The 25,515-nt window shown below is 46.1% G+C and overlaps 1 protein-coding gene across 8 annotated transcripts in view; it reads right to left on the bottom strand.

Annotated features, from left to right (window-relative positions):
• The window catches only part of LOC139277433 (receptor-type tyrosine-protein phosphatase mu-like), a 1,220,924-nt gene that overhangs the window by 728,645 nt on the left and 466,764 nt on the right, over positions 1 to 25,515 (bottom strand). For all 8 annotated transcript variants that reach the window (XM_070895883.1, XM_070895900.1, XM_070895892.1 and 5 more), the window contains exon 6: positions 23,497 to 23,671. In XM_070895883.1, the coding sequence (XP_070751984.1) occupies positions 23,497 to 23,671 (175 nt within the window). The remainder of the gene's footprint in view (positions 1 to 23,496; positions 23,672 to 25,515) is intronic.

Genomic DNA, 25,515 nt, shown 5'->3' with positions numbered 1-25,515 from the left:
CTTTCCTGCTTTCTCTCCATACCCCTTGATCCCTTTAACCGTAAGAGCCATATCTAACTCCCTCTTGAATATATCTAGTGAATTGGCATCAACAACTCTCTGCGCAGGGAATTCCACAGGTTAACAACTCTCTGAGTGAACAAGTTTCTCCTCATCTCAGTTCTAAATGGCCTACCCCTTATCCTAAGACTATGTCCCCTGGTTCTCAACTTCCCCAACATCGAGAACATTCTTCTCGCATCTAACCTGTCCAGTCCCGTCAGAATCTTATATGTTTCTATGAGATCCCCTCTCATCCTTCTAAACTCCAGTGAATAAAGGCCCAGTTGATCCAGTTTCTCCTTATATGACAGTCCAGCCATGCCTGTAATCAGTCTGGTGAACCTTCGCTGCACTCCCTCAATAGCAAGAATGTCCTTCCTCAGACTAGGAGACCAAAACTGAACACAATATTCCAGGTGAGGCCTCACTAAGGCCCTGTACAACTGCAGTAAGACCTCCCTGCTTCTATATTCAAATCCCCTAGCTATGAAGGCCAACATACCATTTGCCTTCTTCACCGCCTGCTGTACCTGCGTGCCAACTTTCAGTGACTGATGAACCATGACACCCAGGTCTCGTTGCTCCTCCCCTTTTCCGAGTCTGCCACCATTCAGATAATATTCTGCCTTCGTGTTTTTGCCCCCAAAATGGATAACCTCACATTTATCCACATTATACTGCATCTGCCATGCATTTGCCCACTCACCTAACCTGTCCAAGTCACCCTGCAGCCTCTTAGCGTCCTCCTCACAGCTCACACTGCCACCCAGTTTAGTGTCATCTGCAAACTTGGAGATATTACACTCTATTCCTTCATCAAAATCGTTAATGTATATTGTAAAGAGCTGGGGTCCCAGCACTGAGCCCTGCGGCACTCCACTAGTCACTGCCTGCCATTCTGAAAAGGACCCGTTTATCCCGACTCTCTGCTTCCTGTCTGCCAACCAGTTCCCTATCCACGTCAGTATATTACACCCAATACCACGTGCTTTGACTTTGCACACCAATCTCTTGTGCGGTACCTTGTCACAAGCCTTCTGAAAGTCCAAATACACCACATCCACTGGTTCTCCCTTGTCCACTCTGCTAGTTACATCCTCAAGAAATTCCTGAAGATTCGTCAAGCATGATTTCCCCTTCATAAATCCATGCTGACTTGGTCCGATCCTGTCGCTGCTTTCCAAATGCGTCCTATTTCGTCCTTCATGATCGATTTCAACATTTTCCCCACTACTGATGTCAAGCTAACTGGTCTATAATTACCCGTTTTCTCTTTCCCTCCTTCTTTAAAAAGTGGTGTTACATTAGCTACCCTCCAGTCCATGGGAACTGATCCAGAGTTGATAGTCTGTTGGAAAATGGTCACCAATGCATCCACTATTTCTAGGGCCACTTCCTTGAGCACTCTGGGATGCAGACCATCAGGCCCCGGGAATTTATCAGCCGTCAATCCCATCAACATCATTTTTATAGTATGCAGACCAGAACTGTGCACAGTACTCTAAGTGCAGCCTGACCAGGATCCGATACATGTTTAACATAACTTCATTACTATTGAATTCTAGACCCCGAGAAACATAGAAACATAGAGAAACATAGAAAATAGGTGCAGGAGTAGGCCATTCGGCCCTTCGAGCCTGCACCACCATTCAATGAGTTCATGGATGAACATGCAACTTCAGTACTCCATTCCTACTTTCTCACCATACCCCTTGATCCCCCTAGTAGTAAGGACTATATCTAACTCCTTTTTGACGATATATAGTGAATTGGCCTCAACAACTTTCTGTGGTAGAGAATTCCACAGGTTCACCATTCTCTGGGTGAAGAAGTTTCTCCTCATCTCGGTCCTAAATGGCTTACCCCTTATCCTTAGACTGTGACCCCTGGTTCTGGGCTTCCCAAACATTGGGAACATTCTTCCCGCATTTAACCTGTCTAAACCCGTCAGAATTTTAAACATTTCTGTGAGATCCCCTTTCATTCTTCTGAACTCCGGTGAATTCAAGCCCAGTTGATCCAGTCTTTCTTGATATGTCAGTCCCGCCATCCCGGGAATCAGTCTGGTGAACCTTCGCTGCACTCCCTCAATAGCAAGAATGTCCTTCCTCAAGTTAGGAGACCAAAACTGTACACAATACTCCAGGTGTGGCCTCACCAAGGCCCTGTACAACTGTAGTAACACCTCCCTGTCCCTGTACTCAAATTCCCTCGCTATGAAGGCCAACATGCCATTTGCTTTCTTAACCGCCTGCTGTACCTGCATGCCAACCTTCAATGACTGATGTACCATGACACCCAGGTCTCGTTGCATCTCCCCTTTTCCTAATCTGTCACCATTCAGATAATAGTCTGTCTCTCTGTTTTTATCACCAAAGTGGATAACCTCACATTTATCCACATTATACTTCATCTGCCATGCATTTGCCCACTCACCTAACCTATCCAAGTCACTCTACAGCCTCATAGCATCCTCCTCGCAGCTCACACTGCCACCCAACTTAGTGTCATCCACAAATTTGGAGATATTACATTTAATCCCCTCGTCTAAATCATTAATGTACAATGTAAACAGCTGGGGCCCCAGCACAGAACCTTGCGGTACCCCACTAGTCACTGCCTGCCATTCTGAAAAGTACCCATTTACTCCTACTCTTTGCTTCCTGTCTGCCAACCAGTTCCCTATCCATGTCAGCGTACTACCCCCAATCCCATGTGCTTTAACTTTGCACATTAATCTCTTGTGTGGGACCTTGTCGAAAGTCTTCTGAAAGTCCAAATACACCACATCAACTGGTTCTCCCTTGTCCACTCTACTGGAAACATCCTCAAAAAATTCCAGAAGATTTATCAAGCATGATTTTCCTTTCACAAATCCATGCTGACTTGGACCTATCATGTCACCTCTTTCCAAATGCGCTGCTATGACATCCTTAATAATTGATTCCATCATTTTACCCACTATCGATGTCAGGCTGACCGGTCTATAATTCCCTGTTTTCTCTCTCCCTCCTTTTTTAAATGAATCCCAGGTTTTTTTTTAAGCATTTTTAATTGCTTTGCTGACCTGCGATGCTGCTTTTAATGATTTGTTCACCTGTATCCCTCGATCTCTTTGCTTGTCTGCACCACTCAGTTTCTTATTTTCTAAATTGCAGATGTTTCTTTATCTCCGACTAAAGTGCATCACCTCACATACATCTATCTCAAAGCTGATTTGCCATTTAACTGCCCAGTCTGCAAGTTTTCTAATGTCTTCTTGTATTATGTTGCTTTCTTCTTCGGTGTTAGCGACAGCCCCCAGTTTGATATCATCTTCAGATTTTGGTATTGAGTTACTTGTTCCAAAGCCCAAATCGTTGATGTCAATTAGGAATAACAGTGGTCCCGGCACTGATCCTTGTGTAACACCGCTTTCTACCTTCCTCCAATCTGAATAACTATCCTTTACCCCCACTCTCTGCTTTCTATTTTTAGAAAATTTGTGATAAGATGTTACATACATGGGAACCTGTTCAACCTGTACCATCTCCAGGTCAGATCCAAGACCACCTCAACCTCTGACATGGAGCTACAGTACGCGGATGACACCTGCGTCTGCGCACATACAGAGGCTGAACTCCAGGACATTGTCACATATTTACTGAGGCGTACGAAAGCATGGGCCTTACGCTAAACATCCGTAAGACAAAGGTCCTCTACCAGCCTGTCCTCACCGCACAGCACTGCCCCCCAGTCATCAAGATCCACGGTGCGGCCCTGGACCACCGTGGACCACCTCCCATATCTCGGGAGCCTCCTATCAACAAGAGCAGGCATCGACAATGAGATCCAACACTCTCCTGTGCGCCAGTGTAGTCTTCGGTCACCTGAGGAAAAGAGTGTTTGAAGACCAGGCCCTCAAAACTGCCACCAAGCTCATAGTCTACAGGTCTGTAGTAATACCTGCCCTCCTGTATGGCTCAGAGACATGGACCATGTACAGTAGACACCTCAAGTTGCCGGAGAAATATCACTAATAATGTCTCCGCAAGATCCTACAAATCCCCTGGGAGGATAGGCGCACCAACATCAGCGTCCTCATTCAGGCTAACATCCCCAGCATTGAAGCACTGACCACACTCGATGAGCTCCGCTGGGCAGGCCATATAGTCTGCATGCCAGACACGAGACTCCCAAAGCAAGCGCTCTATTCAGAGCTCCTTCACGGCAAACGAGCCTAAGGTGGGCAGCGGAAAAGCTACAAGGACACATTCAAAGCCTCCCTGATGAAGTGCAACATCCCCACTGACACCTGGGAGTCCCTAGCCCAAGACCGCCCTAAGTGGAAGAAGTGCATCCCAGAGGGCGCTGAGCACCTCGAGTCTCAACGCCGAGAGCCTCAACACCGAGAGCATGCAGAAATCAAGTGCAGGCAACAGAAAGAGCGTGCGGCAAACCAGTCCCACCCACCACTCCCCTCAACAACTATCTGTCCCGCCTGTGACAGGGTCTGTGGCTCTTGTATTGGACTGTTCAGCCACCAAAGAACTCACTTCAGGAGTGGAAGCAAGTCTTCCTCGATTCCGAGAGACTGCCTATGATGATGACATGTGACCCTAAAGTAAACGTGTTAGCATCCACTAAGACCAACAGTCGAGGCGCCTTAGTGCAACGTGTAAACATTGCTTTATTCTCTTTGTTGATTGCTGCTCCATAATGGCATGTGAAATGTTGAGTTAAATTACAACTTTACATCTCTTGCAACTGCACCTTTTGTATGTCAGCACCATTCGTGGAGTGTGTAATAATCTCTTATGAGATGAGTTGAACGGTTGCTTGGTAAGTAGGCAGATTACAAAGTGGGCAAAATAATATTATCGTTGATGAGTGATGAAAGCCACCTTATTTTGGGAGGTATTTATTTTTTCCCATATCTTTAGATCTGCATATACCACACAATACTCCCAGGGACATCTGCTGCTCTATTAAGCTAACTTGAGTATGGAATGAGAAAAGTCAGTTCCTTCCATGGAAGCTGTACGATCCGTTTCTATGATGTCTCTCCCCAAAGCCACTTGACGTCCGACGGCCGGTTCTGCAATGTTTCTCCTTGCTCCCTCAAAGGGTAATCAAGCAAAACCCCAAGATAACTTTCCGCTTCCATTACTTATCTTACACATTTGCGTGATGTGATATTTACATGGTCTCAGCATCATAGGCCAGCCAGCATTCAGTTATCTTTATCTCTATTTTTGTTAGTAACCAGGGTAACAGCGCTTGACAGGGTAAATGCAGGGAGGATGTTTCCTCTGGCTGAGGAGTCTAGAACCAGGGGTTACAGTCTCAGAATAAGGGGTTGGCCATTTAGGACTGAGATGAGGAGAAACTTATTCACTCAGAGGATGGTGAATCTTTGGAATTCTCTACCCCAGAGGGCTGTGGAAGCCAAATACAAACAGTGGAAGGAGCGTACGACAAGTCAAGCACCCCAGTGTGGAAGCAAGTCATCCTCGACTCCGGGGGACTGCCTAAGAGAAGATATTCAAGACAGAGATCGCTAGATTTTTGGATATTACGGGAATCAAGGGATATGGGGATAGTGCAGGAAAGTGGAGTTGAGGTAGCCATGATCTCACTGAATGGCGGAGCAAGCTTGAGGGGCCAAGTGTACTACTCCTGCTCCTAATTCTTATGTTTTTATATTCTTAATTCTTAAATGCATTCCCACCCAGATAGTTATCCAGTTCTTTTAAAAGGTGTTAATCAGTGTAACACTAATTATTTTAACTGAGACTCCACTCCATGCATCCACGATGAAAGGTCATCGACCTGAAACGTTAACTCAGTTTCTCTCTCCACAGATGCTGCCTAACCTGCTGAGTGTTTCCAGCTTTTTCTGTTTTTATTTCATGTATCCATTTGTCTGACAGACAGAAATTCCTTCGAATTTCGAGTTTTGCTGGAGATGAGTCAATTTTCTACATTATGCCCTTTACTTCTGTGCTAACAATCCAAATGTGAGCTATGAGGAAAGATTGGATAGGCTGTGGTTGTTTTCTTTGGAACATAGGAGGTTGAGGGGAAGTATAAAATCATGAAGGGCATAGATAGAGTGGATAGGAAGGATCTGTTTCCCTCAGCAGAGTGGTCAATAACCAATAGATTGAAGGTAATTGGTAGAAGGATTAGAGGGGATTTGAGGGGAAACTTTTTCACCCTCATCACATTTAAAAAGTACTTGGATATGCACTTGAAGTGCCGTAACCGACAAGGCTACGGACCAAGAGCTGGAAAGTGGGATTAGGCTGGATAGCTCTTTTTTGGCCAGTTCAGACATGAAGGGCTGAATGGCCTCCTTCTGTGCCATAAACTTCAATGATGCTATTTAATTAAATAGCCTGCTTGCACATGCATTACCCATTCCACTGTGTTTTTAAATCCTGGACGGAGTTCCCCTCAATTTACTTTCTGCCCAGCCAACTTCCATCCTTCCTATCAAGTGATGAATCGAGATGGGATACAGTTACACTCACATAGCTGTCTTTCTGTTCTTTATCTGTGAACCGAGACAGTGTCAGTCGACTATCAGCAACCACAGAAGGCATTATAGTGGAGTCCAAATCCATCCTCATACAATAACCATATTTAATGTTGAGGTCCCTGCATAGCAACTAGGAGTAGGAATCCTGGCTAATGTCTTCTCTTCCTAACCCAAGGCTGCTGAGTCAGAGTGCAGTATTTAAACTGCAGTCCTGATGAGATCAGCTTACTCAGCACAGTAAATTCCCAGAATCTGTCAACAGTCCAAGAGTTAATCCTGAGGGTTTAAACACGATTTATGGGGTAGGAGAAGTCCAGAGAAAAAGCAGATGTATGCCAATACAAATTTTCCAGTGTTTAGACAACTTAAAAATGTGCAAGATTTATTATATGTTTACTACAATCGTACAATAAAAGTCCAATAGTCCAAAGTCAAACTGTTGCTGATACAGGGATGGTAGAATGCTTGGGGGCAAAATGACCTCTCCTTATAGATATAATCTGCAATTAAAAGTCACTTCATTGAAGTTATCTGATAACTAATTTTTTTAGCTTTGAATTTCCACTTTGCTGTGTTATAGGTACTTATGTTGCTTAATTTAAATTATTGCTTCAGTATATTCCAACACAAAAACAAGAAAGAAATGACATATAATGGGGCTTTATTTATTTTTATTTCCTGAGTCACTTTGTAATCTTTCTAGGCTATTAGTCCCAACAGGTCTAGGTCAGTGTTTATGCTCCACATGACCCTCCTTCCACTCCTCTTAATCTCATCCTATTAGCATATCTTTCTATTCCTTTCTCCCTCATGTACCTATCCAGCTTCCCCTTAAATGCATCTCCGCTATTTGCCTCAACTACTCCTTGTGGTAGCGAGTTCCACGTTCTAAGCACTCTCTGGGTAAAGAGGTTTCTCTTGAATTCCCTATTGAATTTATTGGTGACTATCTTATATTGATGGCCTGCTGTTTTGGACTCCCCCACAAGAAGAAACATCTTCCCTACGTTTACCCTATCGAATCCCCTCTTCATTTAAAAGACCTCTAATAGGTTTAATTAGCTCTATTTATTTTTATTTCCTGAGTCACTTTGTAATTTTTCTCTCCTCTTCACTTGAAGGCAGTATCCTCACAACATGTGCAATCCCCATTTCCTTATATCTAATTAAATATTCCTCAAAATATATATGGAAGAGTTTAGTAAGAAAGCAAAAATCCATACCAACACCGCTCCCAGAGATTCGAGGGTAAATATGCCCTCAATGTGTTAAGTACTGATCTATATAGGACAGGACAGTTTCAGGGCCTGGTCAGACACGGTGTGCAGGCACTCTACAGTACTCATTAGCTATTCTTCAAATGCACCTTGACAGACACAAACGCAGGCAGTTTGGCATTACACCCAGGTTTAATTCTGTTCCCACCTGGCATCGATACACACACTCGTTCCAGCTGGCTTCGCCGGATCGCAATCAGGGCCTTTCTTCTCCCTAGCGCACGGGCACTAAGTCAAGTTTAATGATATCCTGCCATCCCAGATAGAAAGAAAAAGACTTGCATTTATATAGCGCTTTTCAGAACCTCAGGACGTCCCAAAACGACTATAGCCAATGAAATACTTTTGAAGTACTGGCACTGTTTTAAAATAGGAAATGTAGGTAAAAGATCGAATAACTCACGGCAGACCTGGGCATCCAAGCTGTCCTGCTCTGTGTGGCTCCGTACCAAGTCATATGTTACACTTACCCATTAAGTCATGCAAAGGCGATTAGATTTTATATTCTCACCAAACTACCTCATGTATTAGTTACTGTTTTGTGACGACAGGGTAACTGACCATCTTTGAAATCGGATTTACTTAAACAACAACAACTTGCATTTATATAGCGCCTTTAACACAGTAAAACATCCAAAGAGCTTCACAGGAGCGTTATCGAACAGAATTTGACACCGAGCCACATAAGGAGATATTAGGACAGATGCCCAAAAGCCTGCTCAAAGAGGTACGTTTTAAGGAGCATCTTAAAGGAGGGAAGCGAGGTAGAGAGGCAGAGAGGTTTAGGGAGGGAATTCCAGAGCTTAGGACCCAGGCAGCTGAAGGCACGGCCACCAATGGTGGAGGGAAGGAATCCAGGGATGCGCAAGAGGCCAGAATTGGAGCAGCGCAGAGATCTCGGAGGGTTGCAGGGCTGGAGGAGGTTACAGAGCTAGGGAGGGGCGAGGCAATGGAAGGATTTGAACGTAAGGATGAGAATTAAGTCGAGGAGACTGGACTGGACTGTGCACAAAATCCCAGTTTTTGAATTCACCTGCACTACTCCTAATCTGAATGACCCACCATAAGAACATAAGAAATAGGAGCAGGAGTAGGCCATTTGGCCCCTTGAGCCTGCTCCGCCATTCAATACGTTCATGGCTGATCTGATCCAGGCCTCAACTCCATTTCCCTACCTGCTCCCCGTAACCCCATGACTGCACTGTGAAGCTCACTTAGCCCCTCATCAATATATATTGATGCGCTCTGTAGATATTATTAAAATACGTTCAGTTTTTTATAAATTTATAAGTGCTGTCAGGTCAGGAGCCTCTACCTGTACAATGGGCAGGCTCCTATCATGGGACTCGTGCACCAGCCAGTTTGGAATTATGCTAATTATAGTGCCGGCCCATTAACTGCTAATGGAATTATGCCCTTGAGCTGCTCTGTCAGCTGCAGCGCCCACTGCAAGTGTTGTGAACAATTCCAGCAAAAAGCAAAAAAAACAAAAGCTGTAATTATCCGCTGCCTCGTGTGCAGCGTGTTCCATGCTTCGCTGAAAGATCAAAGCTGGTCTTGTTACCGCTCTGCAGAGGCTGAGTGCTGCTCTGTACAGAAGTGCAAATGAACCGAAAGAAAACACAAGAGAGGCGGCTAATCTGTGCAAATAAGTATTGCCGATTAGCCATTCCGAATCTAGTCAACCTTGGTCACAAATGGTCAAAACCGTCATTTATACTTTCACACACACAGCGAAAAAAAACATACTTTCTCTTCTCTGGAAATGTGAAATTCCAGGATTAAACGGAGGGTAATTGACTGTTACCCCCACCCCACTGACTGAGAAGCAGACTAATAATAACAATCAAGCACTTTGCAAATTGCCGCTGCCTGCACATTGATAAAGCAAAGGCTATATTTAAAAGCTAGCGCAAATTAGATTTGTGATGTACGCTGATTAACACCAGGGGTGGGCATCCTCAATTTTGATAATACTTGATTTTTATATTTTAACTTCCACTTTACTTGTGTCTCGCTCACACAGCATGTCCATTCTTAACAACAAATATGACCAAAAGCTACCTTGATTCGAATCGACAGTTCTTTAAAACCCTTAAACTTGGTAATGATCATAACATGCTGCATGCTGTGGCCAGCTTCTACATCAACAGAAATGACACTGGCTTTTGAAAATCCATGGGACATTGGGCCGCACTTCTGCTGTAAGTTAAGCACAAGTGAGATGGAAGGCCGACACTGTTACTTTCCATAGCAGGAGTGGCGAGGTCGGGGCGCAGGAGCGGCGAGTGATCGTGGAGCGACGTGATCGGGGCCCAGGAAAGGTGTGAGTTCGGGGCCCAGAAGAGGCGAGGGCCCAGGGGCAGCACGGGGCCAGCCCACACTGCAATATGTGTGCGCATTAAGTCCGTGCAGCAGAGCTGGCCTCCGGTCGTTTTGGTTAATCCTTGCCACTGGACCAAGACCAAGCTCTGTCAAGCCCGTGTGGTGGCTGCTGAACTCATACCTTTTTTGCATGGAAGCAATTCATCCTCGATACGAGGGATCGCCTAAGAAGAAGAAAAAGTGTGGGATAGAACCTCCTTTCACACCAATCAGGGGGCCCAATTTTGCATGACTTGCTCCAATTTTTTTGGAGGAAGTTGCTTTTCCTGGCATAAGTTAAAAAATGCCATTTCCTCCAATAAACTTGCTCCAGAGTAACTCAGTTAGGTACGATTTTGTTTCAGTTGAGTTTTTTTTTCCAAAAGTGGGCATTTCCAGCCACTTACGCCAGTTTTGGCCATTTATGCCACTTTAGCCAGCAAAAACTTACTCCAAATCGACTTAGGTCAGCGTATGTGGCCAGCTCTAAAAAACATTGCGGGCAGTTAAGAATTTGGCGCAGGTTAGTACATTTAAAGCACCAAGACTTACAAAGCACTAAACAAAGCACAAAAATAAGCATTCAATAACAAATAAAAAATACAAGGAAGTTGAGAGGATTTGCACCAAGACTTACAAAGCACTAAACAAACCACCCAAAAAGTAATAAGTAATCAATCAATAACAATAAAAAATAGAAGTCCTACCTTTATGCCAGAATCAAGTTTAATTTTAAAGTTCCCCCCATCCTCATCAAAACACTCTTCACCCCTCACCAAAACTCTCCTCCTCCCCCCCCCCCACCCCCCAATAAAACTCTCCTCACTAAACAAAGCACAACCATCAATAAATAAAAAATAAAACTCAAGTCCTACCTCGGCCCGGGAAGTCAGCGGGCTGGCTAGCCTGTGCGGAAGGCCACTTGACCGGGGATAGGGACTGCGAGCATCGGTCCTGCTCGCAGCCCGCAGGACACGCTGGGAGTGCGAGGAGCATGCGCGCAGACTTCACTGCGCATGCGCGCAGCTGCCGGCAGTGTTTTCTGCGCTGGCCTGTTGGCTCCGCCCCCAACTGCACTATGTACGCCACACTGGGACACCGGAGACTCGGCAGAGCGGGCAGGATGGGGCCACTTTTTTCGGCGCCGTTTCCAGCACGCAAAGTCGCCGCATTTAGGATAAGTGTGCCGAAAAAAGGGGTTGGGGAAAATTGGGCCCAGGATCCCTTGTTTCAGCCCCAGAGGAGCCAGAGCACCTTTCCAAGAGATTCCGAGCAAACGGCTGCTGGGTAAGGGGATGCCAGGGCATTTTTCAACGAGGACTTCCATCACAATACCCATCTGCCCTTTGCTGCAGTGGGCACCTGCCGTAGCACCTGGCACTGACATCAGCTGGGGAAAGCAGTCGGTCCAGCGAGGATCCCGCGGCGGTCTGGTCTGTAGTGCAAGGTCAGTGATAACATTTCAGTTTTTCAACTTCTATTTATTTGTGGCAGTAATGGGGACGTGTGGGTGAAGTTTTTTGACATTTTCATCAGGATTTTTTTTTTTTAGCTTCTGGCACTAGTGTGCCGGCATCCTAGCACCAAAAAATTGAGTCGGCCTTCTCTGCTATCGCTCTGTTAACGCCCCAAGAGAGTGTGGAACGCTTCTCTTAGTGCTCCACTCTCCTCTTGGGGCGAAACAACTGAATATCCCACTTTGAGGCGGTAGACAACACCCGGCACTAAAGGTAGCGTCCCGATGCTGTCACCGCCTCAAAGTGGGCCATATCGAATTTCCACCCCTAGTTTTCTTCTCCCTTCATAAGAACATAAGAATGAGGAGCAGGAGTCGGCCATTCAGCCCTTCGAGTCTGTTCCGCCATTCAATAAGATCATGGTGCAACATCCCCACCAGCACCTGGGAATCCCTGGCCAAAGACCTCCCTAAGTAGAGGAAGAGCATCCGGGAGGGCGCTGAGCACCTCGAGTCTCATCGCCAAGAGCATGCAGGAAACAAGCACAGGCAGCGGAATGAGCGTGCGGCAAACCTGACTCCCCACCCAACCTTTCCTGCAACGACTGTCTGTCCCACCTGTGACAGAGTCTGTAATTCCCGTATTGGACTGTTCAGTCACCTGAGAACTCAATTTTAGAGTGGAAGCAAGTCTTCCTCGATTTCGAGGGACTGCCTATGATGATGATGATGATGGCTGATCTTCTACCTCAACTCCACTTTCCCGCCCGATCGCCATACCCCTTGGTTCCCTTAGTATCCAAAAATCACTGTCTTGAATATACTCAATGACTGAGCATCCACAGCCCTCTGGGACAGAGAATTCCAAAGATTCATAAGCCTCTGAGTGAAAATATTTCTCCTCAGCTCAATCCGAACTGGCAAACTCCTTATTTGGAGGCTGTGACACCTGGTTCTAGTTCATTTGGCGAGGTAGTTTTCTCCTGTCCCTCCATGTCCCTTTGCACCGCATACCATCCTCCAGCTTAAAGGTTGGGTCGGCAATCCATTTCCAAGGTCTGCTATGGAACTGCTTTCATTAGGACGTAGGAGATTAAGGGTGAATTAGTAAAGGTGGTTTAAAATTATGAAGGGATTGGACAGAGTAGATAGACACAGATGTTTCCAGTGGCTAAAAAATATATAATGAAGGGAGAGAGATACAAGATGAAATGTAAGATATCTTGCACAAAGCTAGGAGAAGCAGAAGGTTGTGTGGCTGTTGAATTCATTATCAGAGACCATGGCAACATTTAGAATAGGTTAGCTAGTCGGTTGAAGGAAAGGAGAATGAAGTGATATGGGAACAAAGAAGGCAAATGGGATGACTGTTCATGTGAAGGACAAACACCAACTGGGATCTTTGAGCAGAATGACCTGTTTCCGTCCTGTAATTTCTATGGCGTGCTGTTCTGAATCATCTGCTAAAGGAGGTGTGAGGGAGCCGCATCTTCCAAGTCAAGATATATCACCAATGCTGGAGAAATATCACCAACGATGTCTCCACAAGATCCTGCAAATCCCCTGGGGGGAGGACAAGCGGACCAACATCAGTGTCCTCGACCAGGCTAACATCCACAGTATTGAAGCACTGACCACACTCAATCAGCTTCGCTGGGTGGGCCACATAGTTCACATGCCAGATACGAGACTCCCTAAGCAAATGCTTTATGCGGAGCTCCTTCGTGGTAAACGAGCCAAAGGAGGACAATGGAAACGTTATAAGGACACCCTCAAAGCCTCCCTGGTAAAGTGCGACATCACCACTGACACCTGGAAGACCCTGGCCGAAGACCGCCCGAGGTAGAGAAAGTGCATCCGGGAGGGCGTTGAGCTCTTTGAGTCTCGACACAAAGAGCGTGAAGAGACCAAGCGCAGGCAGCGGAAGGAGCGCGCGGCAAACCAGCCCCACCGACCCCTTCCCTCGACGAATGTCTGTCCCACCTGTAACAGGGTCTGTGGCTCTCGTATTGGACTGTTCAGCCATCAAAGAACTCACTTTGGGAGTGGAGGCAAGTCTTCCTCGATTCCGAGGGACTGCCTATGACCAAGTCAAGTCCCAAAAAGTTAGTTTGCAGGTGCAGCAGGTAATCAGGAAGGCGAATGGAATGTTGGCCTTCATTGCGAGAGGGATGGAGTACAAAAGCAGGGAGGTCCTTCTGCAACTGTATAGGGTATTGGTGAGGCCGCACCTGGAGTACTGCGTGCAGTTTTGGTCACCTTACTTAAGGAAGGATATACTAGCTTTGGAGAGGGTACAGAGACGATTCACTCGGCTAATTCCGGAGATGAGGGGGTTGCCTTATGATGATAGATTGAGTAGACTGGGTCTTTACTCGTTGGAGTTCAGAAGGATGAGGGGTGATCTTATAGAAACATTTAAAATAATGAAAGGGATAGACAAGATAGAGGCAGAGAGGTTGTTTCCACTGGTTGGGGAGACTAGAACTAGGGGGCACAGCCTCAAAATACGGGGGAGCCAATTTAAAACCGAGTTGAGAAGGAATTTCTTCTCCCAGAGGGTTGTGAATCTGTGGAATTCTCTGCCCAAAGAAGCAGTTGAAGCTAGCTCATTGAATGTATTCAAGTCACAGATAGATAGATTTTTAACCAATAAGGGAATTAAGGGTTACGGGGAGCGGGCGGGTAAGTGGAGCTGAGTCCACGGCCAGATCAGCCATGATCTTGTTGAATGGTGGAGCAGGCTCGAGGGGCTAGATGGCCTACTCCTGTTCCTAATTCTTATGTTCTTATGTTCTTATGTCGCTAAGGATGGGGTATGGTAGCATAGTGGTTATGTTACTGGATTAGTAATCCAGAGGCCTGGACTAACGATCCAGAGACTTAGAATTCAAATCCCACCTACAGAGTTTAAATTCAGTTAATGAAATAAATCTGGAATAAAAAGCGAGTATCTATAATGGTGACCATGAAACTACCAGATTGTCATAAACATCCATCCTTTAGGGAAGGATATCTGCCATCCTTACCCAGTCTGGCCTATACTTCCTACATTACAACAGTGACTACACTCTAAAAATACTTCATTGGCTGTGAAGTGGTTGTAAAAGGCGCTATATAAATATAAGGGGAAAAAATTGCCCCCCGACCAAAACTGGTTGCACGCACCGATTTACCGACTGGGGAAAGCTGATGGGGGCACCGAACGGCGGCTGATCCGGTCCCGCGGGGTAATTTCCCATTTGGGGGGGAAAGGGGGTCGCCGCCGGTCGGTAAAGGGGTCTCCGCGTGCCCGACGGTGCGGGAAGTCGGCCAAGATGGTCCCGTACTCCACTCCAAAAAGGGCAATTTACAAAATGTCGGCCCCTCCGAGCCGACCCAGTGGCGAGTGCTTTCCGCACCATTGCCACCTCTTTGAGGCGGTAACAGTTCTCTAAAAAAGGGGCAATTTCAGCCCCCACGTCATTCTTTCTTTTATATGTGACTCCAGATCCACAGCAATGTGGTTAACTCTTCACTGCCCTCTGTGGTTCAAGAAGGCGGCTCACCTCCACCTTCTCAAAGGCAATTATGGATGGGCAATAAATGCTGACGTTGCCAGAGATGCACACATCCCATGAATGAATAAAATAAAATTGAAGCTCCATTCTATCCCTGATCTCCCTGTCGCCAGCCCCTGCCCCCCTGCTCACCCCGCCCCCCCCTGCTCACCCCCCTCCTGCTGACCCCGCCCCCCTCCCCCTCCCCCCATCCCTCACCACCAGTAGAACTGGAGGACAGATATCAACCTTGCAGGCATTACCTTACAATGGTATCTTACAATCCCCCGGAGTGATTTCCCAGCTGCTCTTGACACTGAATTAAACTTGTATGCAATAGTGTACATCTTCTTATGCTCAGACACTCCCTTCCTTCCAACCGAGAGTTTGGCCTCTTTGCAGCAATCGATGGGTTGCCTCACTAACAGAGTTGCTCCAGATCCGGTGGCTATTACTTTTGACATTCATAAAGGTTTTACAGATCAGAATTTTAAAAAAAAGCAACATGGTTTTTCACAGCTGGGTAGAATGTTCCCACAAATTACTACTTTGTGGAAAAAAAAAACCTGAGAAAAGACATATTTTCGGGCTTTGTAAAAGCTTTTGTGATTACACAGCTAAGTCAGCATGCCCTGGTGTGAGAACGCCTTCCGTTAGCTAATTACACTGCGGAGCCTTCCCGCATTCCCCTGCATGAGGAGCAGGGACAGTAAGTGGGATCCATGGATCAATAGAAAAGGCAAGGGAGGGTTCTGGCATAAAAAATAAAAATACAAAAAGACGTGCAGACTTTGTGAAGTACTGTGAGCTCCATGGAGTGGTTGGTTGGAGGAACAACTATTTCTTGGCAGTCTTCTGCTCCCAACCTTTTGTTTCTTCTTGGCCCAAAGATTATTCACAAAGTTTGCATGAAAATTATAGCTCCGAAATATCGCTCTTCTGCTCAGACCTGCGGTGTCCTTTTTGAAACCATTTCCCGGTGAGTTTCAAGTCGATTTCATACGGTAGTTAAGATTATGTGACTTAGGAGCAATGCCAGCAATCAGCTCATCATTGCACCCAACGTTCAAATAGTGTTTTTTTGCTGGTGATGAATTTAAGGGCTCACAACTACAAAGCCTGTATATTCGTGAGAGTTTGAGTCAGTCGTTGTGTGAGTTTGTGCAAGGGGGAGGGAGGAAATGAGGGGATTTACAAACTCTAAACAAATACCTGCTCTCAATCTGGACCTTCAGGAGAGCGACACCCTCAGGAGACATAATACAATCAAAACTAACAGCACCTTTCCCATCCATCAATGCACTTTGACCAAAACACTTTTTAACATTCACTTTGATAACATGGTTAGAAGGGTCTTACAGGGCTGTTTGCACAGGAGCTTTCTATTGCCTCACCACTCTCCTCTGTGCCTCTATTTGCCGAGCTCTGAAATTTCCTCCCTAAACCTCTACACCTCTCTCCTCCTTTAAGACACTCCTTAAAACCTACTTCTTTCACCTGCCCCAATATCTCTTCTTGGGCTCAGTGTCAAAATTTGTCTTATTATGCTCCCGTGAAGCATCTTGGGACATTTGACTATGTTAAAGGCACTTTATAAAAGTTGTTGCTGTTGTGTGACACAAATACAATGGAAAGCAGACCATTGTCCAAGTACAGTTAGTGTTAGGGACAGCTGATCCATACTCAGGTACAGTCCAGGGCTGTCCCTATAGATGCCCACATATTGTCCTGTGGCTGTATCTAAGGAGATAGATCATCATCATCATAGGCAATCCCTCGGGGTCGAGGATGACTTGCTTCCACACTAAACATCAATACTCAAGTGACTGATGAACTCATTTTAAATGGTGGAAGATGCCTGTATGTGAATTATTTTAACGCGGGGTGGCTGTTGTACACCAGCCACCACACGGGCTTGACGGAGTAAGGCCTTGGTCCAGTGGCAAGGGGATCCAAGACGACTGGAGACCAGGCTCCACCGCATGTGCCAATGCAAACACACAAACTCAAACATACTCCGACTGTTCTCCTTCCTTCCTTTCTCCTTCCCACGGGACCTCTCCTACGTGCAAAATAGCAATGGAAACAAGCAACTTAGGAGATAGAAACATGTTTATCTCTTGCTCTCTGCATGGCCACGTCAAGTGTGGTCCGAGGACTACACCAGTGATGTATCCATGCGGCACAGGTATATAATGGAAGGCGGATCAATCCTAGGCATATCCTGAGTATATCCCTCAATCTACCATTACCTTCAAGCGAGGGGACCAACTCTGGTTCAGTGAGGAGTGCAGAAGAGCATGCCAGGAGCAGCACCAGGCGTGCCTAAAACTAAGGTACCAACCTGGGGAAGCTGCAACACAGGACTTCATCATCATCATAGGCAGTCCCTCAGAGTCGAGGATGACTTGCTTCCACACTAGAAATCAGTTCTCAGATGACTGAAGAGTCCAATGTGGGACCTACAGTCTGTGTCACAGGTGGGGCAGATAGTGGTTGAAGCAACGGGTAGGTGGGGGGCTTGGGTTGCCATGCGTTCCTTCCGCTGTCGACGCTTGGCTTCAGCTTGCTCTCGGTGAAGAGACTCAAGGTGCTCAGCGCCTTCCCCGATGCTTTTCCTCCACTTTGGGTGGTCTTGGGCCAGGGATTCCCAGGTCTCGGTGGGGATGTTGCACTTTTTCAAGGTGGCTTTGAGGGTGTCCTTGAAGTGTTTCCTCTGCCCACCTGGGACTCGCTTGCCATGTCGGAGCTCCGAGTAGAGTGCTTGCTTTGGGAGACTCGTGTCAGGCAAGTGGACGATGTGGCCCTACAGGACGACATGAATGCAAAGCAATGGAACCATCATGTTATAACCAGAGCTAAGCGATCCCACAATCAATGGATCAGATCAAAGCTCTGCAGTCCTGCCACATAGTCATGAATGGTGGTGCACCATTAAACAACTAATGGGAGAAGGAGGCTCCATCTTCAATGATGGCGGAGCCCGGCACAGAAGTGCAAAAGACAAGGCTGAAGCATTTGCAACCAGCTTCAGTCAGAAGTGCCGAGTGGATGATCCATATTGGCCTCCTCCTGAGGTCCCCACCATCACAGAAGCCAGTCTTCAGCCAATTCGATTCACTCCATGTGATATCAGGAAGAGGCTGAGTGCACTGAGTACAGCAAAGACTATGGCCCCCGACAACATTCCGGCTGCTGTGCTGAAGACTTATGCTCCAGAACTAGCCGCACCTATAGCCAAGCTGTTCCAGTACAGCTACAATACTGGCATCTACCCGGCAATGTGGAAAACTGCCCAGGTATGTCCTGTACACAAAAACCAGGACAAATCCAATCCAGCCAATTACTGCCCCACCAGTCTACTCTCAATCATCAGCAAAGTGATGGAAGGTGTCGTTGACAGTGCGATCAAGCGGCGCTGACTCACCAATAATCTGCTCAGCGATGCTCAGTTTGGATCTGCCAGAACCAATAGACATCATTACAGACTTGGTCCAAACATGAACAAAAGAGCTGAATTCCAGAAGTGAGGTGAGAGTGACTGCCCTTGACATCAAGGCAGAATTGAACCGAGTGTGGTATCAAGGAGCCCTAGTAAAATTGAAGTCAATGGGAATCAGGGGAAAACTCCCCACTGGCTGGAGTCATACCTAGCACAAAGGAAGATGGTTGTGGTTGTTGGAGATCAATCATCACAGCCCAAGGACATAATAAGAACATAAGAACATAAGAATTAGGAACAGGAATAGGCCATCTAGCCCCTCGAGCCTGTTCCACCATTCAAAAAGATCATGGCTGATCTGGCCGTAGATTCAACTCCACTTACCCGCCCTCTCCCCATAACCCTTAATTCCCTTATTGGTTAAAAATCTAGCTATCATTGATTTGAATACATTCAATGAGCTAGCCTCAACTGTTTCCTTGGGCAGAGAATTCCACAGATTCACAACCCTCTGGGAGAAGAAATTCCTTCTCAACTCGGTTTTAAATTGGCTCCCCCGTATTTTGAGGCTGTGCCCCCTAGTTCTTGTCTCCCCAACCAGTGGAAACAACCTCTCTGCCTTTATCTTGTCTATCTCTTTCATTATTTTAAATGTTTCTACAAGATCACCCCTCATCCTTCTGAACTCCAACGAGTAAAGACCAAGTCTACTCAATCTATCATCATAAGGTAACCCCCTCATCTCCGGAATCAGCCTAGTGAATCGTCTCTGTAACCCCTGCAAAGCTAGTATATCCTTCCTTAAGTAAGGTGACCAAAACTGCACGCAGTACTCCAGGTGCGGCCTCACTAATACCTTGTACAGTTGCAGCAGGACCTCCCTGCTTTTGTACTCCATCCCTCTCGCAATGAAGGCCAACATTCCTTTCGCCTTCCTGATTACCTGCTGCACCTGCAAACCAACTTTTTGTGATTCATGCACAAGGACCCCCAGGTCCCTCGGCACTGCAGCATGTTGTAATTTCTCCCCATTCAAATAATATCCCCTTTTACTGTTTTTTTTCCCAAGGTGGATGACCTCTCATTTTCCGACACTGTATTCCATCTGCCAAACCTTAGCCCATTCGCTTAACCTATCTAAATCTCTTTGCAGCCTCTCTGTGTCCTCTACACAACCCACTTTACCACTAATCTTTGTGTCATTTGCAAATTTTGTTACACCATACTCTGTCCCCTCTTCCAGGTCATCGATGTATATTGTAAACAGTTGTGGTCCCAGCACCAATCCCTGTGGCACACCACTAACCACCGATTTCCAACCCGAAAAGGACCCATTTATCCCGACTCTCTGCTTTCTGTTAGCCAACCAATTCTCGATCCATGCTAATACATTTCCTCTGACTCCGCGTATCTTTATCTTCTGCAGTAACCTTTTGTGTGGCACCTTATCGAATGCCTTTTGGAAATCTAAATACACCACATCCATCGGTACACCTCTATCCACCATGCTCGTTATATCCTCAAAGAATTCCAGTAAATTAGTTAAACATGATTTCCCCTTCATGAATCCATGTTGCGTCTGCTTGATTGCACTATTCCTATCTAGATGTCCCACTATTTCTTCCTTAATGATAGCTTCAAGCATTTTCCCCACTACAGATGTTAAACTAACTGGCCTATAGTTACCTGCCTTTTGTCTGCCCCCTTTTTTAAACAGAGGCGTTACATTTGCTGCTTTCCAATCCGCTGGTACCTCCCCAGAGTCCAGAGAATTTTGGTAGATTATAACGAATGAATCTGCTATAACTTCCGCCATCTCTTAATACCCTGGGATGCATTTCATCAGGACCAGGGGACGTGTCTACCTTGAATCCCATTAGCCTGTCCAGCACTACCTCCCTAGTGATAGTGATTGTCTCAAGGTCCTCCCTTCCCACATTCCCGTGACCAGCAATTTTTGGCATAGTTTTTGTGTCTTCCACTGTGAAGACCAAAGCAAAATAATTGTTTTAGGACTCAGCCATTTCCACATTTCCCATTATTAAATCCTCTCTCATCTTCTAAGGGACCAACATTTACTTTAGTCACTCTTTTCCGTTTTATATATTGGTAAAAGCTTTTATGATCTGTTTTCATGTTTTGCGCAAGTTTACTTTCGTAATCTATCTTTCCTTTCTTTATTGGTTTCTTAGTCATTCTTTGCTGTCGTTTAAAATTTTCCCAATCTTCTAGTTTCCCACTAACCTTGGCCACCTTATACGCATTGGTTTTTAATTTGATACTCTCCTTTATTTCCTTGGTTATCCACGGCTGGTTATCCCTTCTCTTACCGCCCTTCTTTTTCACTGGAATATATTTTTGTTGAGCACTATGAAAGAGCTCCTTAAGTGTCCTCCACAGTTCCTCAATTGTGCCACCGTTTAGTCTGTGTTCCCAGTCTACTTTAGCCAACTCTGCCCTCATCCCACTGTAGCCCTCTTTGTTTAAGCATAGTATGCTCGTTTGAGACACTACTTCCTCACCCTCAATCTGTATTACAAATTCAACCATACTGTGATCACTCATTTAGAGAGGATCTTTTACTAGGAGATCGTTTATTATTTCTGACTCATGTTCAGTTCTATTCACAACTCCTCAGATAATGAAGCAGCCCATGCAACAAGACTTGGATGACATTCAGGCTTGGGCTGATAAGTGGCAAGTAACAATCCACCACACAAGTGTCAGGCAATGACCAGTTCCAACAAGCGAGAGTCTAAACACCATTGACATTCAATGGCATTACCATCGCCGAATCCCCATCATCAACTTCCTGGGGGTCACCATTGACCAGAAACTTAACTGCTTAACCAGCCACATAAATACTGTGGCAACAAGAGCGGGTCAGAGGCTGGGTATTCTGTGGCGAGTGTCTCACTTCCTGACTCCCCAAAGCCTTTCCACCACCTACAAGACACAAGTCAGGAGTGTGATAGAATACTCTCCGCTTGCCTGGATGAGTGCAGCTCCAACAACACTCAAGAAGCTCAACACCATCCAGGACAAAGCAGTCCACTTGATTGGCATCCCATCCACCATCTTAAACATTCACTCCCTCCACCACCGGCGTACCATGGCTGCAGTGTGTACCATCTACATGATGCACTGCAGCAACTCGCCAAGGCTTCTTCGACAGCACCTCCCAAACCCGTGACCTGTACCACCGAGAAGGACAAGGGCAGCAGGCTCATGGGAGCACCATCGCCTGCAAGTTCCCTTCCAAGTTACACACCATCCTGACTTGAAAATATATCGCAGTTCCTTCATCGTTGCTGGGTCAAAATCCTGGAATTCCCTCTCTAGCAGCACTGTGGGAGAATCTTTACCACACAGACTGCAGCAGTTCAAGAAGGCGGCGCACAACCACTTTCTCAACGGCAATTAGGGATGGGCAATAAATGCTGGCCCTGCCAGTGACGCCCACATCCTGGAACATTCAAGCTACTTCTCTGCTGCTCAATCTACCATTTATGTAGCAGACACAATGAATGCTGCTCATCTTCAGGGTACTTTCAGAACCTGTGGCCCAATCAGAGAAGGCATTAATACTTGCATAGATTTTTGGGGTACTGAAGTTGCATGTTCAGCCATGAACTCATTGAATGGCGGTGCAGGCTAGAAGGGCCGAATGGCCTACTCCTGCACCTATTTTCTATGTTTTCTATGTTTAGGACACTCAGGACAGTTCAGCTATTCCTATCTTAAAGATGCGTAGTGCTTTTGTGCCATCGGTATTTCATGCCATCACACAGTGATAAACAGGCACAGCACCAGTACTTGAAGTGGTCGCTGGCTGCCAAGATCAATCCCGACAGGAAAAAGGCTGCTATCTGCACCAACACCACTCAGATTCTGACAATGTGTAACAGCACTTCAATTACACAACCTCAGAGTCAGGCTGTCAGCTTCCAATTAGTGCCGGTTTAAAGGTCCTACATTAGAGTAGCATGTTGCAGAAATGTACCAGTGTTATGGGGGTATAAATGGAAGCAAGCTTAACGTCATGCTCATGCAGCACTCTAAATAATGAAGCTATTACAAAAGTAAAATACTGCAGCGATGCTGGAAATCTGAAATAAAAACAGAAAATGCTGGAAGTACGCAGCAGGTCAGGCAGCATCTGTGGACAGAGAAACAGAGTCAACGTTTCAGATCGATGACCTTTCGTTAGAACTGGGAAAAGTTAGAAATGTAACAGGTTTTAAGCAAGTGCAGTGAGGGGCCTAGACAGAGTAGATAGAAAGAAACGCTTCCCATTGGTGGAAGTGTTGAGAACCAGAGAACACAGGCTTAAGGTGATTGGCAAAAAAAGCAAAGGCGACATGAGGGAAAGCTTTTTTATGCAGCGAGTGGGACAAGTAAAGAAACAAACAAAGAAAAGTGATGAGACAAGTAAAGAAACAGAAGATGAGTCTGTAAGAGGTATAAATGGGAATGGTTGAAGCATCAACAGCAGCCATGTGAAAAAATAGGGGCAGAGGTTATGGTCTGAGATTGTTGAATTCGATGTTGAGTCCAGAGGCTGTAAAGTGCCTAATCGAAAGATGAGGTGCTGTTCCCCGAGCTTACGTTGAGCCTAGTTGGAACGGTATAGGAGACCGGAGACCGAGAGGTAGAGGGGGAGCTGCTGAAAACACGGTTCACGCCCCAGTAATAACAATGTTCTGCTTAGTTTCTCAGTGATCTTTGTGAAAATGAATCTCACTGCTTCATCAGGAATTCCAACCTCGAGATCTTTCTTCCTGTGTAACGACAGTGTCTGCTTCCGAGTTACAGACAAATAAGAGGAAGAGGATGGAGAAATGCAAACAAACCTTTTACAATTAACTCTGCGTAGTTGGACACTCCGGAGCCTCCCTCAGATTCAATCACGCAGCGATAGTGGTCTGTGTCACTCCGCACGGTGTTCGCCACATTGAAGGTGGCTACAAATCGACGGTAGTTCAACACCTTGGTCTCCTTCATGGGTGTGTCCTTTCCACTGCGTCGCTAGGGAGAAGGAAGTCAGTGTAACGTTACATGTCAAAAGGAGGATGCACTCATTCCACAATTGCAACAATACAATAACGATAGCTTTGCGAGGGAGGAATTGCTTACTAAAGACATAGAGGGGCAATTTTAACATAGCCCGCCTCTCAGGAAACGGACGGACTGGGCATGAGATGGAACAGTTTCTTAACCGATAAAGGAATAAGGGATTATGGGGAGCATGCAGGGAAGTGGACCTGAGTCCACGAACGGATCAGCCATGATTGTATTAAATGGCGGAACAGGCTTAAGGGGCCGTGTGGCCCATTCCTGCGCCTATTTCTTATGTTCTTATTAAATTTAAGACAGAGATAGACAGTTTCTTAACGCTGGTTTGATGGCGAGTAATATTGGCCAGGGTGTAAAAACCAGAATTCGACCCAACCCCGTAGGTTTTTTGCCCCACAATTAAGGTTAAAATTGAGTGGGTTCATTGCCTGGAAGATGCAGGAATGCCTACTGGGAAATCTCTACTCCAGCACAGCCATACTATAACAAATCTGCTGTAAATGTGAATGTAGCTTTCTAATTCATATTCTGGTTCTCATTCTCGCTTTATTAAGGTGTAACACCTGCAGCTTGCATGATGGGTGCCGTAATTTGATCAATTGACTAATCGTGCTGTGAGATGGCGAGGGTCATTTTCTGACCTTGCGCTTCCAGTTTAGAATTTCACTGGCTGAAAGAGCACATCGGATATTCCAGCACCCACTACGCATGACATTCCAAACGTTTAAATAATGCTTGAACAGGTGCTCGCTGCGCACAGTCCTGTGCCACACAGATCTGAAAGGTGCCAGTTTCAATCCGCAGTCTGTGTTGGGTTAATTGCTCTCCGCCATAGGGGAGTTATATCTTGTCTCCTTGCCCGGAGGTTACAGAGGATCAGAATCAGCCTTTCTGCTCCTGATCACGAGCCAAGAATCTCTGCTGTAAGTGCATGTGTGTCGACAGTGGATGAGACATTCAGGTGACGCCCTGTGTCCAAGTTCCTGGTGACACTAATTATTACAGATGACTAATAACCACTTGGTCGAGATAACAAAGAGCACCCGGTGCCCATGCAATCATACCCAAGCAAGGAGCTGATGTCATCCTCATCAGAGAGGGGAGAGAAATGGCAAGGGGAAAATAAAATCATTCATAAAGCAATGCCCACTGGAAATTGTTCACAGCTGGCATACAACAGGAAACGCAGGTGAACTAATAAATATATATTTGCTCTAATTTCTCCTCTCGTCCATTCTTTACAGGTGTTGACAGGCTGTATGGCCCTGAAGGCATCACAAATGAACCTGATGCTCTCCATACCCGAAGCCCTCACAGATGCCAGCCATGGCTCGGTGGGTAGCACTCTGGCCTCTCAAGTCGGAAGGTTGTGGGTTCAAGTACCATTCCCGAGACTCAAGCACTAAAACTAAGTTGACACTTCAGCGCAGTGCTGAGGGAGTGCTGCATTGTCGGAGGTGCCGTCTTTTGGATGAGACGTTAAACCCGGCATGGACTGGTTGGGCCGAATGGCCTGTTTGTGTGCCGTATTGCTCCTACGTAAATCACAGACCCGTCGGCCCTCTCAGCTGGACATAAAAGATCCCGTGGCACTATTTCGAAGAAGAGCAGGGACTTTCCGCCCCCGGTGTTCCCTCAGCCAACATCAATTAAAATACAAATTAAAAGTATAAGAAAGACTTGCATTTATATAGCACCTTTCATGGCCTAAGGATAGAAACATAGAAAATAGGTGCAGGAGTAGGCCATTCGGCCCTTCGAGCCTGCACCACCATTCAATATGATCAGGGCTGATC

The sequence above is a fragment of the Pristiophorus japonicus genome, chromosome 1 (genome assembly GCF_044704955.1).
Source record: "Pristiophorus japonicus isolate sPriJap1 chromosome 1, sPriJap1.hap1, whole genome shotgun sequence".
NCBI lineage: Eukaryota > Metazoa > Chordata > Chondrichthyes > Pristiophoridae > Pristiophorus > Pristiophorus japonicus.
This window is presented reverse-complemented; position numbering and strand designations above follow the sequence as displayed.